Source organism: Ochlerotatus camptorhynchus, unplaced genomic scaffold (assembly GCF_037179485.1).
Source record: "Ochlerotatus camptorhynchus isolate MF236.1 unplaced genomic scaffold, CSIRO-AGI_Acam_v1.1 ptg000265l, whole genome shotgun sequence".
Taxonomy (NCBI): domain Eukaryota; kingdom Metazoa; phylum Arthropoda; class Insecta; order Diptera; family Culicidae; genus Ochlerotatus; species Ochlerotatus camptorhynchus.
Window position 1 is genome coordinate 132,905 of NW_027040755.1, and position 16,096 is coordinate 149,000.

Sequence of the window (16,096 nt, forward strand, 5' to 3'; positions counted from 1 at the left end):
CCGAGCGGTGTCCATTAATTCCGTTTCGCTAAAAATCAATATGTTTGACCCCCCCCCCCTTTAGAACAAAACGGTACACTGAAAATGACCCCCCTCTATTTATTACGCAACGCTCTATAAACCCCCCTCCCCCGCCTTTTCATTTAATTAATGTTTGATTTCGTTTTGTATTTTTTTATTTTTAGGTAATTAATTATATTATTAATATTCAAAACAAAAACAAAAGATCAGCGTACCATCGAGTACCTCCTTTTCAAAAGTTCAAGATAGCAAAAATCTCAATTTATAAAATTAAAACAGATACATTTTGTAAAGCAAGATTTAGTGATGATAGCCTTCGTTGTCGTTGCCAAAAACGTCAAAAAAGACCTGTATTTTCAAATTTTACATCAAGAAACGAAAAAAAAAACAAAATGTTCTCTTTTTTACGCAACGCAAAGCTTTACTACTCCTCCCCTATGTATAATTCGTAACGATATAGGTGACCCCCTCTCCCCCTATAAGCGTTACGTAATTCATAAACGCTTCATTGCAGCAAATTTTTCTTCTTTTTACACCTATCCTCTTCGCGTTCAGACTCGTATCCCTCTGAAATTTTTTAACATTCCTCACATCACATCAATTGCCTGATCTATTCCCATCTATTTTTTCTATCCCTGCTCTATTTTCGTCAACACGACACACTCAAAAAAATCCCATCAATTATGTTTTTCCCCGAAAATCCCAAGTAATTACTAGACTGAAAAAATACATCCAAATGAGTGTCGTTCCCCCAGATATATACTATTAAATATTATCAAGAAATTAAAAATAATATAAATAATTAAAAAAATATTATATTGAAAATGCTTGTTTTTAAATTGACAACATTTATTTTTCCTATTCAAAGTGGCACATTTTATTTACACTATATTAAACTTTCATGTCAAAAGTTTGTTTGAAACAAGCTGTTAATACTGTAAAATACTGCCATGCTTTCAATTTGACAATTCTACAACTCGATTTGAAAGTTTCAACTTTTAAAAGTAGGGAGTGGGCAACTTTTAAATTGACAGCTTTCTACCAAAAAGAACCAATGCAAACTTTTAATTCTACCAATGGTTTTTTTTTTAAATTTTATTAACGGTTATTTTTTGTGTGTAGTTCGGTGTACGGTGTGTACGGTTTTTGTGTGTAGTACGGTGTAAACATACAATTCATCTGTAACCACACATAGTATCCATTTTACTCATATATTTCATGTGTATTCTGTTTATGTGTGGACACATCAAAATCATGTGGAATTTTACATGTAATTTTGCCAATAGAAATGTGTCGAATTTTATCAGTGCAGAATAAGTGAATCCCCTAATAAAAATAACCATAAAAGAGAGCTTAACGACGTGTTCGGGGTACCATCCAAACCATTTGCGGGATAGTTTACCCATCCGGGATACAGTTCGTTTATGGTATTTATTTATTAGGGTCGTGAAGCTCTTGAAACGGACCTCCTGAAATACCGGATTGTTGCCAGTAGAGTTCGCATGCTGGTCCCAGATCCAAATTCATCAATGTACCATCAAAATAAGTGATTTAAAATCCGGATTTTTCGAAGGACCGTTCCATGGCCACCAGAGTGCACAAACTGGTTTCAAATCCAAATTCATTCATGCAGCATAACAACAAGTTGATTAAAAAAATCTAGATCATTTTTTACTAATTTTCCACATTTATGGATGTTCCGGGTCTTCCAGAGGAATGCTTTGCTGTCCCTTGGGTCCACATTTTTGTCCCACATCCAAATTCATTCATATATCATAATGTTAAAATGAAAAAAAAAACAAACATTTTTCATAGATAGCAACGCTTGGGCCGGTTGCTATCGCGCTGCTATATTTGGTATTTTCAGCACACAGATCGATAAAAGAAGCTTTTATCTAGCATCTTATACGACAAACACATCAAGAAAGAGTTCTGCGATCAAGTTATTAACGAAAGAGAAAGTCGATGAAGAGAATCGATCAATGTTACTTAGGACCTAATACAATGTTCAGCTTGATTTGTTTCTTCGTGTTTGAAAGCTGTTACATCCCTGATTATGTATCGTTTCCAACGTTACCGCGGGAATTATATCGTTTCTAACTTTTTGCGCCACATTCGTTCTTGATCTACTGCGTTTATAAAAATTTAATAAGCGATAACTGCGTTGTTTTCAGTTGTGAATTTCGGACCTTTGGAACGTCGGAAAAATGTCCCAACCGAAAAAGACAAGAACCAAATCATCCCGAGCCGGTCTGGTATTTCCGGTAGGGCGAATTTGGTCATCGATCAAACGGGGAAAATACGCCGACCGCGTCGGAGTCGGTGGCGGTGTCTACATGGCTGCCGTGCTCGAGTACTTGACCGCCGAGTTGCTTGAACTGGCCGGAATCGCTTGCAGGGATAACAATAGAAATCGGTAAGTGCGATTGAAAAGAAGCTTAAACAATTAACAATAGTAATATGTTACCTATTATGCCATCAGCATTATTCCTCGCCACATTCAGTTGGCCGTTCGGAACGACGATGAATTGAATAAGCTTCTGCGGAATGTGAGCATCTCCCAGGGCGGAGTACTCCCAAACATTATTGCCGAACTGCTGCCCAAGAACACCCGGACGAAGAAGAAGGGCCGCCCTAGCAATGACAACGGTCCAAGCCAGGAGTACTGATCCCGTCGAATAGAAGTATGAAGTTACGTTATACCTTTGCATTTTATTTCCCTATAGAAAGGCCAAAATTGGTGGCTTGAGTTGCATTGTCTTTGAGGAGATTATTGTTTTATTTTAACTTTTGAGATTAAAGCCATATACGGCTAGTTAGATTTAAGGTCCGTTAAATAAACATTAAATACATATCAACAATTAAAATAGGCTTTGAATTAATTCTAGACAGAGATGAAATTAGGGCGTAACAGTTTTTGTACACAATGACTACTCAATGATTTGTGTGGGCGAGCCTAGATTTTCAAGAAATCATCGAGAGTAATCATTGTTTGCTCCATCTAGAATTGCTAATTTGATCTTAAGTCTTGTTCAGACTACAGAGTTATAACATGTTATAGCGCTATCTTAATGGTGGTTTCTGTGTTGCAATTATTTGACAATCGTTATAACACGTTGTAACTCTGTAGTCTAAAAGTACTATTAATCACTCTTATTCCTGTTTTCGAACGAATTCCGTAGTGAGTCGTGATTGCTGTTAACCATAACACAATCATCGGATAGGACAAGTCTTTCCCTACCTGATGAGGATGTTAGTTTGCGTGGGCGAGCCTTGAATTTCTAGAAATCATCGATATAAGTCATTGTTTACAAAAGCTGTTAGGCCCTAATTCCAGCTCTATCTAGATATCACGGTCGACCGTTTCGCGGTATGCCAATTCGTGATTTACCATTTGGCGGGCAATACCTACCATTTCGTGGTCTGAACTATTTTATTTTTAATAATATCACATGGGGCGATTCAAATGACATCCACTCTTGAGGGCAGGATGGGGTCTAAAAATTAGTGTAATAAGTATGGGAAAAAGCGTGACACGGGGAGGAGGGGTAAACAAATCGAAAAACATGTGAATGTCACAAAGTAATGAAATTAGATTGTTAGCGGAATGCTTAAATAGAACAGTAAAAAATGTTATCTTCCATTTAATTCCACTTAATTATTTTGGTATCTATGACAGATAGGTATTTCGACTACAATGTGCAGTCTTCATCAGCGTCATTCCCACTAAAGGCTTGTCCAAAATCTAACCCCCTTATGTTAGATTTTGAATAAGTCTTTAGTGGGAATGACACTGATGAAGACTGCATATTGTAGTCGAAATACGTATCTGTAATAGATACGACAATTAATTTAGTAGAATTAAATGGAAGATAACATTTTTTGCTGTTCTATGGGTTCTATGTGAATGTTATATTTGAAGCACCCCCATGATATGAGTTATTAGATAACAAAACAAAATGCATTTTAATAGAGGAAATATATTTACAGTAACACCCTCGCTAGTCCGACATCCTGATCTCTTATGGAGCTTTTTCTTACATTGTTAGGTTGGTAACATAAGGATTTGACAGTCGGATTGTGTATCGGATCAATAGATCAATATAGAAACTTCGTCAGTGTAGAAACGTCCAAGTGATTCGATACCAGTGGTGCGGTGAATAGTTCGCGGAAAATTTCATGATAATGGGCCGTATGAATAAAAAGAGTTTACTTTACTTTCCCGTGCTTTTCTTACGGGGAAAGTAAAGTAAACGCTTTTATTCATACAACCTATTGTCAAGTTTTGGACCCACCACAGCATGCTTTTAGCACTACTGTATACCCTAATCAAAATATTATGGTTATTTTGCTTAACGACATATTCGGGGTATCATCCAAACCATTTGTGGAAAAGTTTGACTATTTGGGTTATTGTTCGTTTATGGTATTTGCACAGACAAACAGACATATCTCTCATAAGTTGTTCATCGAACAAGCATTTAACAGCCAATTTGAAAGTATCTCAGTTGATGGTACTGCCACTTGTGGCGCGCATAGTAAATTCCCTTGCGTTTGACGTTTACACACTACCACCATCTGTTCAGCGTACTACCCACCACAGTGTACCCAACAGATGGCGGTAATGTTTTAGTGACGATGTTTTACAATGAAAATTTTTCAATGTGTTATGTCTGTTTGTCTGTGGTATTTGTTTATTAGGATATGCACGATCAAATGTAAATTACTGTGGTATATTTAGCCACAGCATAGTTCTGTCAAAACCTCTGCATTTTCATTAATCCATTGTCACCTCACACGAGGTGATAATTCAGGGGAAACATGTCAGAAGGGTATAACTCGAAACGTAAACAATGACTTTGAACTAGGCGTCGATTTTTTATTAGGCACGGAGAGTCACCTCACACGACGTGACAATTGTCACCTCACCGATGACAGAGAGTCACGTGACTCGCCGAATAAGGAGAATTTTTTGAAACGGCAATATTCAAATCGTTAAATACGTGGTCCAGAATGAACTATTTTGCTTCATGTATAAATCAAGGTAGGCAAACGATTAAATAGTTTTTTTTTTAAGTTAGTTTACCGATCTAATGGAGTAGGGTTTAATTTTCTCTATGATATCATGTAAACGTAAATTGAGATTGCGTATGTGAATATATTTATCGTGAGTTCCACGTCTCTACTCTTGATTTAAAAAAAATATATCAGTTAATCTTACCTTACCAAACTTCCTATTAATCCTTTTCCTCCGTGCTGGATTTCCGTGCGTGCTTCGGAACTTTTGTATGGACAGCCAAATGCTTCCGAAGGCGGTGTTGCACATGGAACATCATACCGCATTGTGGACACTTGAAGCGGGGTACTGTATGAGTTTTAATCTGCAAGTAGAAAGGAAATCATTTTTTTTATGATTATCTGTATTAGGTAAATAGATCTCTTTGGCGTACCTTATGGTAATACCACTTAGCACGGGAAGGAAACTTGAGATCGCAAAGTTCGCACTGGATTGCTGAACTGCGATGGTTATAGAAAATGTGACGTTCTAGCCGAAATTCATCCAGATACGTTTTGTTGCAGAATTTGCAAACAAAACCGGTTTTTGGAGTTCGGATTGGTTTGGGCCTTTGCCTTAGCTCTGTTAGAGATTGTATAGGTTTGTTGTCTTTGATTTTATTGTGCCTCGTTTCGTGTAGTTCGAGCGAATAATGATAATGGAACATCTTTGGACAGTGAGAGCACTTCAGTCGAGGCTTAGTATGAGATAATAGCTGCAAAATTGATTGAATTGTTTTTGAAATTCTTCTGGGTAGGTAAGCTGGAAATTTTGTTGTGTTACTAACCTTATGGTTCCTTAGTCTGGCTGCGCTGGCAAAACTAAGTCCGCAAATTAGACATTCTATCGATCGATGGCTGACTCTTAGGTGATCTTGGAGTTCGTTTGCATTACTGAACATCATGTGACATTGCGAGCATTCCGTTGCACTCGAACTAGCAGGTGTGATTGGCGTGGCATCCACCAGAATTTCATGCTTGATATCGATTCCCTCACATGCCACCAGAGATTCTTCGTGGCAGGTTTTGCTCTGACTTTTATCCTGATGAACTTGAAGAACATGAACGGACTGGTCACTGCCATGGCGACTCTCGATGTGAGCTATTAAATGATGCATGCGTTTGTATTTAAGATTGCAAAAATTGCATGGAAACTTTCTTAAACTTTTGTGAGATTGCAAATGATTCAAGTAGTTGCCCTTCGTGACGAACTTTCTAGGACAATGTGAACACGGGAATTTCGGTTCAGTGTGGCATTTCAGCTGTAATTGAAACAAAAAAAAACATCGTCACAATTGATAAATGGACCCTGAACCGAACAACTCGAACAAACCATGTGATACCGAAGCCTAATTCGACCGGCAATAGTGACTCCACAAATGGAACACGTGCACTGGGGAACAACCCGTTCCGGAACGATGTTGTGGTCGATTGCCATGTGACTCTGCAGCGCCGGCCTATCTTCAAATTGAAGAGTACAAATAGTGCAGTGCAGCTTTGATTCCTTGTCGTGTGCAGCCATGTGCTTGTAGAAAAAATTTCGCGTGTTGAACGCCTGATGGCATTGGTTACAATTGTACTTCGGTATGGAGTGGTGTTTTTGCTGAAAAGATATTTGTTGTTTCACTTGAAATTAAAAACCAACATTTATTTCCAGGGCAGTGTAATAATTATTTTTTGCTTTATTAGAGAGATTTTCAGTCTTGGGCTGGTTTATCTCTTAAAAACGAGAGGTGGGGACTCCCCTCTAATTACATAGCTACTAGGAAGGGGAGGTGAGGTTCCAGAAGAGAACCCCGATGATACGGAGTTTCAATATTTCAGAGTTGGGAATTTTCCTTTAATGCTACCGATGTTACTGTCCTTTTGAATAATCGTGGTCAAGTGGTCAAGTTCCGTGTCATGTTCCTTTGTAGTCGCTGTGTTTAGTTTTAGTGTCGTCATTCGTCCATTTCCGTGTCCTTGTATGTGCTTTGCTTGGTTCGATGTCTTCGAACATCCGTGTCCGAGTCAGTATTTGTTGCCGAGGCATAGTTTTGAGTCCATATATTGGTCCGGATCATTTTCCGTTGTCGTTGCTTGGGTGTTCATAGTTCAAATTTGGTTAATCAGACCTGCCTCCTGAAGGAAGCAGAAAACTGCAGCGATGCTGGATGGGTCATCCCTCAGGGTATCCCTGATGCTGCCTGAAATCCCGTAAAGGGAACGGGGCCCGTGATAGTGGCGGCATTCGCATAAGAAATGCTCCACTGTAAGTGGAACATTGCACGTATCGCACTGTCTTCTGAATCCGCCTCCCAGGTTGTGGGAGGCTTTGGTATGGCTCAACCGGTTCTCAACAGGGTTAGAATGATTTGAAGTCGGTGTTCAGGTGGATCCTCCCATTTCCTGGTATCCCCTTTTACCTTCCGGATAAATAAGTCTCGAGATTGCATCCATTCGTTAGTCCAGGAGTTCCATAAAGTGATTGTGATCCACTACTTTATGTTCTGGGCCGGGACCTTTCTGGTGTAAAAGTTGGACTGTGTTCCGGATCAGCAGCCAGTCAATTCTAAACCGTAGGTCAGTCTGGAATCAACTACCGTTTTTGCTACACGCATACGAATAGCACGGTTGTTCATTAAGTGTCTTTTGGCCAGTGTTCGGAGTAAACCAATCCTCGTTTGGCAGCTCTTTTTCACCTCATTAAAGTGGTCGACAAAGTTTATATGCCTATCGAGTCGTAGGCAGAGGATGCGGATAGACCTCTGAAGGGCATGATTCTTTCATCAATGCTGATTGGAGAGCGGAGTACATGGTGGTTCATCGGATGTATGCGGACAGATGTGAGTGAGTATTCCAACTAAAGGGTGTCCACGATGAAATTGCCACACTATGAAATTGCTCTAACTTTTTAACCGTTGGGTAGAATTTAATGAAAATTTGGGTGGATTTAGTTCATAGTGCATTATTTACATCCTGCAAGTTTTAAAGTCCTGTGATCAAAACTCGCAGAAATGGAGTCGAAAGAACAGCTCGTGCGTGATAAAATCTTGCGCATTCATCACGAGAACAAGGATCTCTCGCATCGTTCCATCGCTAAAACGTTGGGAATCGCGAATTCCACGGTGTCGCGAGTGATTAAGCGGTTCGAGGAACGGTTGACCACCGATCGGAAGCCCAGAAGTGAAGGAAAAAGTATTCCGTACAACACCAAAAATCACAACCGCGTAGTTGGGGCCTTCAACCGAAATCCGAACGCCTCCGTTAGGGATGTGGCTAAGAAGCTGCACCTAAGCCGAAGTTTTGTCCAGAAGGCCAAAACTAAGGCTGGGCTTCGAACGTTCAAGGTACAAGGTACGTACAAGGCCCCTAATCGCGACGAGAAGCAGAACAAGTCCGCCAAAACCCGTGCCAGGAAGTTGTACCTCAACATGCTGACGAAAGTTGAATGCTGCATCATGGACGACGAAACATATGTGAAGGCCGACTTCAAACAGATCCCCGGTAACCTGTTTTTCACGGCCAAGGATAAGTTCAGCGTTCCAGAGCATGTCCGCACTCAGAAGATGTCCAAATTTGCGAAGAAATTCCTGGTTTGGCAAGCCATCTGCACGTGTGGGAAGCGGAGTGCACCTTTCGTGACCCAGGACACGATGAACGGACAGGTGTACATAAAAGAGTAAACGACCTAAGGTAGTGAAGACAGTCGAGGAACTGAAGAAAGTATGGGTTTACATGCAAAAAACGGTTGATTCACAGGTTGTGCAGAATCTTATGGCCGGGGTTAAGGCCAAGGTGCGGGCATTTACGTATGGACTGTAAATAAAATACGAGTAAAATGGTAAAATGAAGTTTAATAGTTATTTCTCAATCCCTGAAAATTTGATGGCAATCGGATGAAAACTCGAATTTTGCGAATCAATTTTGTGTGTGGCAATTTCATCGTGGACACCCTTTAGACTGTGCCTCCATTCTTCCGGAATAGTATTTCCTAGCCACTCGCTGTTGAGGAGGCTGAGAAGGGTACGTTTGCTTTCCAGTGGCAGATTTTTTTAACAGAGTGTATCCCACTTTATCCGGGCCAACAGATTTACCGGCTAAGGCTAAGTCAAGCTCTCTTGACCCGAAAGGTTGGTTAATTTCCAGTGGTAGATCGTCCTACGGGATGTGGAAATTATCCAGCGAATGCGTTGTCGCATTTTTTGTGCGACGGATGTGGTCATCATATCCTTCAAGAGCCGAAAGAGTTGCAAAGTACTCCCCCATAGCATGTGCAATTTTGTCGGGGTCTCTGGTTATTAAAACGTCTATTCGAATAGCCATGCCACGGTACTTTCGCTTACCGCTCAACGCATTGACTTTACCACATAGGACAGAAGCCGTCTATCCACCGTTAATACCGTCGAGGAAATTCTCCCAGCTCAAGCTTTTGGCGGTATGGATGGTCTGTCTACACTCGTTCCGTTTAACTCTGTATGCAGTTTGAGCCGCTTCCTTCAAGGGGTGGTCCGCGGGCAGTCGTTTAGCTGCCCTTAAAACCTATCTTCTGGCCTTAACAGCAGCTTTTGTCTCAGGAGACCACCATGGTAACGACCTGGTTCCCGGGTTGGGACTTGTCCGCGGGATTGATGTGGTTGCCACTTGGTAGGCAGAGCTGATGAAATCCTGAATATTGTACGGAGTCGAGTTGGTAAAAGTAACTCTAATAGTCTCCTGGAAAAGTGACCAGTCAACCAACTCATACCTCCAACCTGGTCTACGTGAAATGCTTGTGGCTGGTCGTCAAGTCGAATTACCACCGGATGATGATCACTACCCATGGGATCTTCCTTGGTGCTCCAGAGGAGTCTGCTGATTATGTTTGTGCTAGCAAGGGACACATCTATAGATGTTGCTCTCTGACCACTGGTATATGTGGTGCCTCCATCATTGAGAACGACAGGATCCAGTTTTCTGGCCACTTCCATCAGAGTGGAGCCTCTGGTATTTTCAATTGGGTTGCCCCAAGCGGGATGGTAGCCGTTCATGTCCACTAGTACTAGGATGGGACTCTCGACGCTCTGGAGTATATTTGAGAGTTGGTTTGTAAGATCTGGTATTTCCACACGGGATAGACAACGGACATCGGTAATGAATGCTCTATCCTGATCGCCACGATTGGCAGATCTGTGTCTAACTGAATTGATGTGAAAGGTACCGTGGCTAGCACCCCAATTGCCGCAGAGTGGAAAATGTTTTCGTTCCTCCTAAGGATCCATTGATATTGACCCCCAAGAGCACGGTTCATCTTACCGACACTAGCCCGGTGGATCTCCTGGATTGCCAGGATGGTGGGTGTGATAAAATTTTCCTACTGAATTTAGTTTATTCATTTTCAATTCACTATGTAGAGCTAACATGACAATTCACTCACTGAGTTGTGTAGAGTTTTGTATTTCTGGTCCGAAGACCTTCGGTGAAACTTGACTTGCTGTACAGTGTTACATCAACTATCTAACTCGGTTCAGGGTAGCTTGGTTGGTCCTTCGTATTGCTTCTGACAGCACCCGCCACCACTTTGATCGTATATGGGCTGGTGGAAAATCGACTTGAGAATGTATGGCGACATTCACATACAATTATTGAAAATATCAATCCAGATTTCCACACTCGGTAGTGGCGGCCTGTACCAATGAGATCTATGACTTGCATGAGGCAGTTGCAGAGGGCGAAAAGTAGCAAAAAGATGTAGTGGTGTGTGAATGGGAAATGCTTTGGAACGACTACAAATCCAGTGCAACATGTGAAAGGGGCCTATGTGCCAGATGAAAAAAATGGTAGCATCTTTTCGTCGAGGAACTGAGCATGATCCGGGTCGTTTGCAGCCATTTATGAACCAAGTGAGTGCAGATGTGGTGCAGTTTGAATTCAAAATGTGTGAAACCACCCCATTGGACATCGATTATGACTGGATTTGGTGAGTTTGTTCCGAGGTTTGTTCCAGTTGGGAGACATGCTTATACATTTGTTATCACTGATCTTGATTTTTGCGTGTCGTGTGTAGTTCGGTTGTTGCGATTAGAGGCGTATGTTGAGTTTGGAATTTCAGTCAGGTTCGGAAGACATTGTTAACTGCTTTCTTGTAACCGATGATGAACGATCGTCGGTCGTAGCTTGTTATGATGTAAGGAGCACGGTGGCCTTAGAGCGACCGTTTTTGCTAACTGAGCAGAAGATCGTGGTTAGAACCCAAGTCCCTTTACAGTACTTATAGCGAATTTGTTTTTGATTCAGTTCCAATCTGGATCGAGTATCAAGATTGTCTGTCAAACGTCAGTGTAAACGTTTGTTTTTGTAATCTGGCTCGGGTTGAGGTTCGCACTGATAATAAACTCGGGTTCGAATGGGTTGGAACTGGTTCCAACCTGGATAATAAACAAATTCGCTATTAGTTTTGATAAGGTCGCGTCATTTGCTTACCAGGCTTTAAAAGATCGCATCACATTTTAATGCGAATCCAGATTTAATTCACCCTTCCTCTAACAAAACGTCCTTCCCGTGACAACCGTTGAGATGCAGTGGCATACTCGGTAATAACGGGTGTCGAAATAACAATCCTTTCCCTTCCCGATGACCGTAAGGACGTGGCCGGTGCCGTTATTGTCCTCAAAAATATGGATTCGCCGGATTTTGCACACTGAGAATGCAATGCTAATCCAAAACCCCATTCATATACTACTAAAATACTGGAGGTTTGACTTTTCACTTCTCCCTTTCCCGCTCCTTAGGATGTTTGTGGCGAAAAATCATAAGTAAAATTCTTAAGTTTTTTTTGCGTCAGTCACGATTGTTGGGGCTAAGATGAAGAACGTAGGTAGTTTTAATCAGAAAATGATAAGTTTATAGTAACTGTTTATCGTGCTCAATTGTTACGCACATGAAACGCTTAAATAAGTACGTACGTTGACAGTAGGTTAATTATGTGTTGAGATGGATCCAGGTTAGAGACACCCTAATGTTGCAAATGGAAAGAGCAATACAATACTAACCTTGTGATTTTTAAGCTGACGAGTGCTGGTGAAAGTCATCCCGCAACAAGTACAAACGGTCATCTGATGAACCGTTCCGACGTGTTGGCTTAGCAGATGTTCATCATCGAAATTGTCTCCACAGAGAGGACAACCGGTTAAGGGCGAGGACCTTTCGCAGGGTATCTTTTTCTCTTCCATCTTCTTCGCGCTATGAACCCGTTTCTTATGCAATTTAACATGGTCTAAATTTTTGAATTTAAGTTCACACAAGTCGCAGGGCGTCTCCCTTTGTTTCTGGTGTACAGATAAATGACGCCGATAGCCGATTTTCTGGTGAAACGACTGCTGGCAATGAGGGCATTTGTGTCGCGGTTCGGTGTGAGTTATTAACTGTTTTGAACGACAAGAATGGCATTATTAAATGGAAGCAAATTGTTTTGGTTAAGACAAACCTTATGATACCGATAAGTTGATGTGCCATTGAACGTTTTCTTGCATATTTTACACTCAGTTGGCTTGTGACAATAGATATAGTGACGACTGAGATCCTTTTTATCGTGACATTCTTTTGGGCAGTAAGTGCACTTTATATTACTTGTTCCGTCAGGTATATCCTGTTTGATTTGAGATACCTTGAGAGACTCACACGATTGCTTCTCGTCGGTCACAAATGAGCTCTCTTCAGATGGTTGGTGAATTTTTTCATCTACTTGTAAAGGTTTATCATCTACCGCTGGACAAACATCATGAACTACAAGTTGAAAAGATGTTTCCGTTACAGTAATTTCCTTTTTCGGTAGAATATTATCGGCTAGTAGTTCTTTTCCGTTTTCTTGCTCTTGCTCGTTGCAGTCCGTGTCAAGTTCAGCTGTAGCTTGACTCAAATTGTGGAATCGCTTCATGTGCCACGCAAGCCCGGGTTTACTTTTGAATTTATTACCACATAATGCACAGGGAACCTTTTTTTCCTTTTCATGTTTGGTCAAATGACGCTGATATGCAGAATTGAAGTGGAATACCATCGGGCAACCAGAACATTTGTAGCTCGGTTCCGTGTGAGTTATCAGCTGTTTGGAAAAAAGGTACCGTTATGAAGCTGAAAAGCAATAGCAAAATTTCTACAAACCTTATGATACCGGATTTGGTTTCTTTTCTCGGCAGTCATTCCGCAGATGTCGCACGTGAACGGCTGATGGCAGTATTCAATGTGACGAGCAAGGATAATTGCATCGTTAAACTCTTTATCACAGTATGAACACTTTTTATCGGTTGATACGGTGGGCATTTGCTGTGAGATTTCCCCTTCAATTTTGAACTCCTTGGTATCATTATCAACTATACCACCATCACAATTACCTATCGATGGATCTTCACTGAACTGATAATCAACGTTCGTAAGATCACCATTGTTTTTGTGAAAATTAGATTTCTCTGGTCGGTTCGCAGATTTCTGCTCACGATATTTCGTGGACATTTCAGATCCAGTAGAGTCTGACGCTTCTATTTGTTCCCTAGTGTTGCAATGGCTGAGAGCGTGGTCTGTTTTTCGCTTCTCAGATCGGAAGTTTGCTCCACAATCCAAGCACCGCAGAAAGAAGCCATCGTGATCTTCCTATAATGTAAAGCAGTTGGAGGTGTGCGATCACTACATTCTACTAATTCAAAACCGAGACTTACGTGAACATGCCGCCAGTAGATGCTCTCCTGATAACCTCGTTGGTCGTTGCACAGTACGCATTGATACAGCTTATATGTGGCTCTCATTTCCTGGTAGTGCGATTCTTTGCTTTCATCTGCAATCTTGTTTTTTTTTCAGATAAACATCCGAGATTACGCGTGACGATAAAAACAGTAATTCCACAACTCCATTACCTCGTGGAAATCCAGATGATTCCACAGTCCTTCCTTGCTCACGTAGTCTCCGTCGCAAACGGAACATCGAAACACCAATCGTGCCGTACACGTTTCCTGGTGCTCCTTCAATTCATCTTCCGGGTACTTATCAAGGCAGATTTCGCAATCGACCATCCCATTCGCATCTTCATCCGGGATGATGCACTTTGCGAAACCGGACCAATTGTTTTCCGGAGTTGCTTCGCAGCATTCCAAATGCACCAAACAGCAGTCGCATAAAAAATGCTGCGAAGTTAATGTTCAAATAATAATAAAGTTGAGAAAGGTCATTGTATTACACAAATTTTGTGAGCCAAACTTACCGTGACTAGCTTAGAAGCACTTTTCTTACAAAAAGAACATGCTGTTGCACACATATTTTTCAGTCTAACTTGACTTTATCCACAGTTTGGCTAAATTAGTTACAATAAAAAGAGTAGCATTTTACAGAAATTTGTGATGTTATTGTTGTTTACATTCAGCTTCGGTTCCACCAACCGTTCAAAACTAGAAATACTCAGAGGGAGAGTTGGGCGGAGAGAATGTTTTGAGCCAAATGAACTGTCAAAATCTGAGCCAAACGAACATTCCAATTGGAATTTTTCAGATGATTTATCATTTTTACTAGATTAAGCCTGGTACGCAGCTGAAAAGAAAACGGAAAAGTAATTTTTGAGGAATATTCCCAAAAGTAAATTTGACAGCTATAGGGAGGTGTCTTTTGCTGAGTTCATAGGTAGGTGTCGTCTAATTTTAAAATCAACAAATAATAATTTTTTATGTTGTCAAAATGCATCCAAAACATCATTTTTACAACAAACGTTAAAATTACCTAACGGAATAATTGGTCAGACCATTATTCCGCAAGGAAAATGAAATTGCATTCAGAATGCGCCACCTTCATATCGATCACGATACTAATGTAATCGATCTTTTCTTTACCGATTTCTTTAGAACTGCGTACTGGGTCAAGAAATGCTAAAGGAAAATAATTTCTTTAGCATTCCGTGTCCTATCCCGTAGCACGTAAAAACGTCATTACTTTTCAGCTGCGTACCAGGCTTTAAATGTGAGAGTATGCAATCGAACAGAAATTCAATCACCTTGATGTTTCGTGTGCTTCTCAATTTCAACTAGTTTGTGGAGCAAAAGCAATATTTTAATTCTATTAATTAATTGATCTTAGTTGGTTAATTAATAGCACGAAGAAATGTGCAAAATATAGCGATGCAATCAATTTTTTTTTTTTTTCCTTTGGTTTGTTTTTTCCGTCGATCTTGTTTTCCGTGCTGAGCACCAATGCTACCGACGTGCCAGGAAGGCAGCTCCCACACCTGGACCCTACCTATCGACCCATCAACTCATGAACCGGGGACCAACGGCTTTACTTCCCATCCGAAGGAAGGCGTGATCAGAGATGTTATGCCTCAGAACATCCCGGCGGCGCCGACTGGGATTGAACCCAGGCCTGCTGGGGTGAGAGGTAATCACGCTTACTACTACACCACCGGCGCCGTTAATCAATCAATTATTATTTTGCACGTAAATCGAATCAAAAGTAAAAGTCATTGAAATCCTGGCTTCTAGCAAGGGTTGCAAGATAAATTGGTATACCTCTGGTGTTAATGGTGCTGAATGTAACTATAAACAAAGCAGAAATTCATATGAGAATAAACTGGGCCGGGCTGGGAATCGAACCCGCCGCCTCCAACCAACTCTGAAAATCGTAAACTTCACGCCACGCTTCATTGGCTTTTCCCGAGATTCGTGAAGCCATGACCGAGGCTGGAAACCTCGGTCCAGTCACGACTCATAGGAAAATCTGGAGGACATCCTCATGAATATCTGGAAAAGTTATCAGAAAGTCTACTGGAACGGCGGTGTGTGTGTGTGTATGTGTATTCCCTCTAACCCCCACTGGCCGGCAGTGTTATTATGGAAGAACTCTCTCTACAATGTCGCATTTATGGTCATTGTAGGCAGCTTTAGTCCGGGAGTTAGAAGGTGATAGCTCCATTGCAGATCCAGCAACCCATTTCAGAATGTCTGGAGAGTCACGCCCATTCCGAGATTACTTTCACTCACAATAAGCCCCGCATGTATGCATCACCGTTATCAAATGGATAATGGTGATA

The 16,096-nt window shown here is 41.1% G+C and overlaps 2 protein-coding genes across 3 annotated transcripts; one reads left to right on the plus strand and one right to left on the minus strand.

The window, feature by feature from the left end:
* The first annotated feature begins 2,116 nt into the window (after positions 1-2,116).
* Positions 2,117-2,898, plus strand: LOC135705306 (uncharacterized). The gene is made up of 2 exons (XM_065226973.1): positions 2,117-2,437; positions 2,504-2,898. The coding sequence occupies exons 1-2, from the start codon at positions 2,229-2,231 to the stop codon at positions 2,688-2,690; spliced, it is 396 nt and encodes a 131-aa protein (XP_065083045.1). The 5' UTR covers positions 2,117-2,228; the 3' UTR covers positions 2,691-2,898.
* Positions 2,899-5,199: 2,301 nt separating this feature from the next.
* Positions 5,200-14,396, minus strand: LOC135705290 (zinc finger protein 62 homolog). Of its 2 annotated transcripts, XM_065226937.1 has the most exons (10): positions 14,285-14,396; positions 13,941-14,207; positions 13,746-13,868; positions 13,195-13,680; positions 12,521-13,135; positions 12,087-12,458; positions 6,410-6,679; positions 5,865-6,338; positions 5,472-5,792; positions 5,200-5,402 (listed from the first exon to the last, which is right to left on the minus strand). In XM_065226937.1, the coding sequence occupies exons 1-10, from the start codon at positions 14,336-14,338 to the stop codon at positions 5,259-5,261; spliced, it is 3,126 nt and encodes a 1,041-aa protein (XP_065083009.1). In that variant the 5' UTR covers positions 14,339-14,396; the 3' UTR covers positions 5,200-5,258. The 2 variants fall into 2 exon arrangements, with proteins under 2 accessions (XP_065083009.1, XP_065083010.1); XM_065226938.1 differs by lacking the exon at positions 14,285-14,396 and having other exon boundaries at positions 13,746-13,861; positions 13,941-14,107.
* Between the last annotated feature and the right edge of the window lie 1,700 nt (positions 14,397-16,096).

Coding starts and splice junctions, on each gene's coding strand:
- LOC135705306 (XM_065226973.1), top strand. CDS start 2,229: ATGTCCCAACCGAAAAAGACAAGAACCAAATCATCCCGAGCCGGTCTG. Junction 2,438..2,503: donor AGGGATAACAATAGAAATCG/GTAAGTGCGATT, acceptor TTATGCCATCAG/CATTATTCCTCGCCACATTC.
- LOC135705290 (XM_065226937.1), bottom strand. CDS start 14,338: ATGTGTGCAACAGCATGTTCTTTTTGTAAGAAAAGTGCTTCTAAGCTA. Junction 12,459..12,520: donor CAACTTATCGGTATCATAAG/GTTTGTCTTAAC, acceptor CGTTCAAAACAG/TTAATAACTCACACCGAACC. Junction 6,680..12,086: donor GTCAGCTTAAAAATCACAAG/GTTAGTATTGTA, acceptor ATATCTTTTCAG/CAAAAACACCACTCCATACC.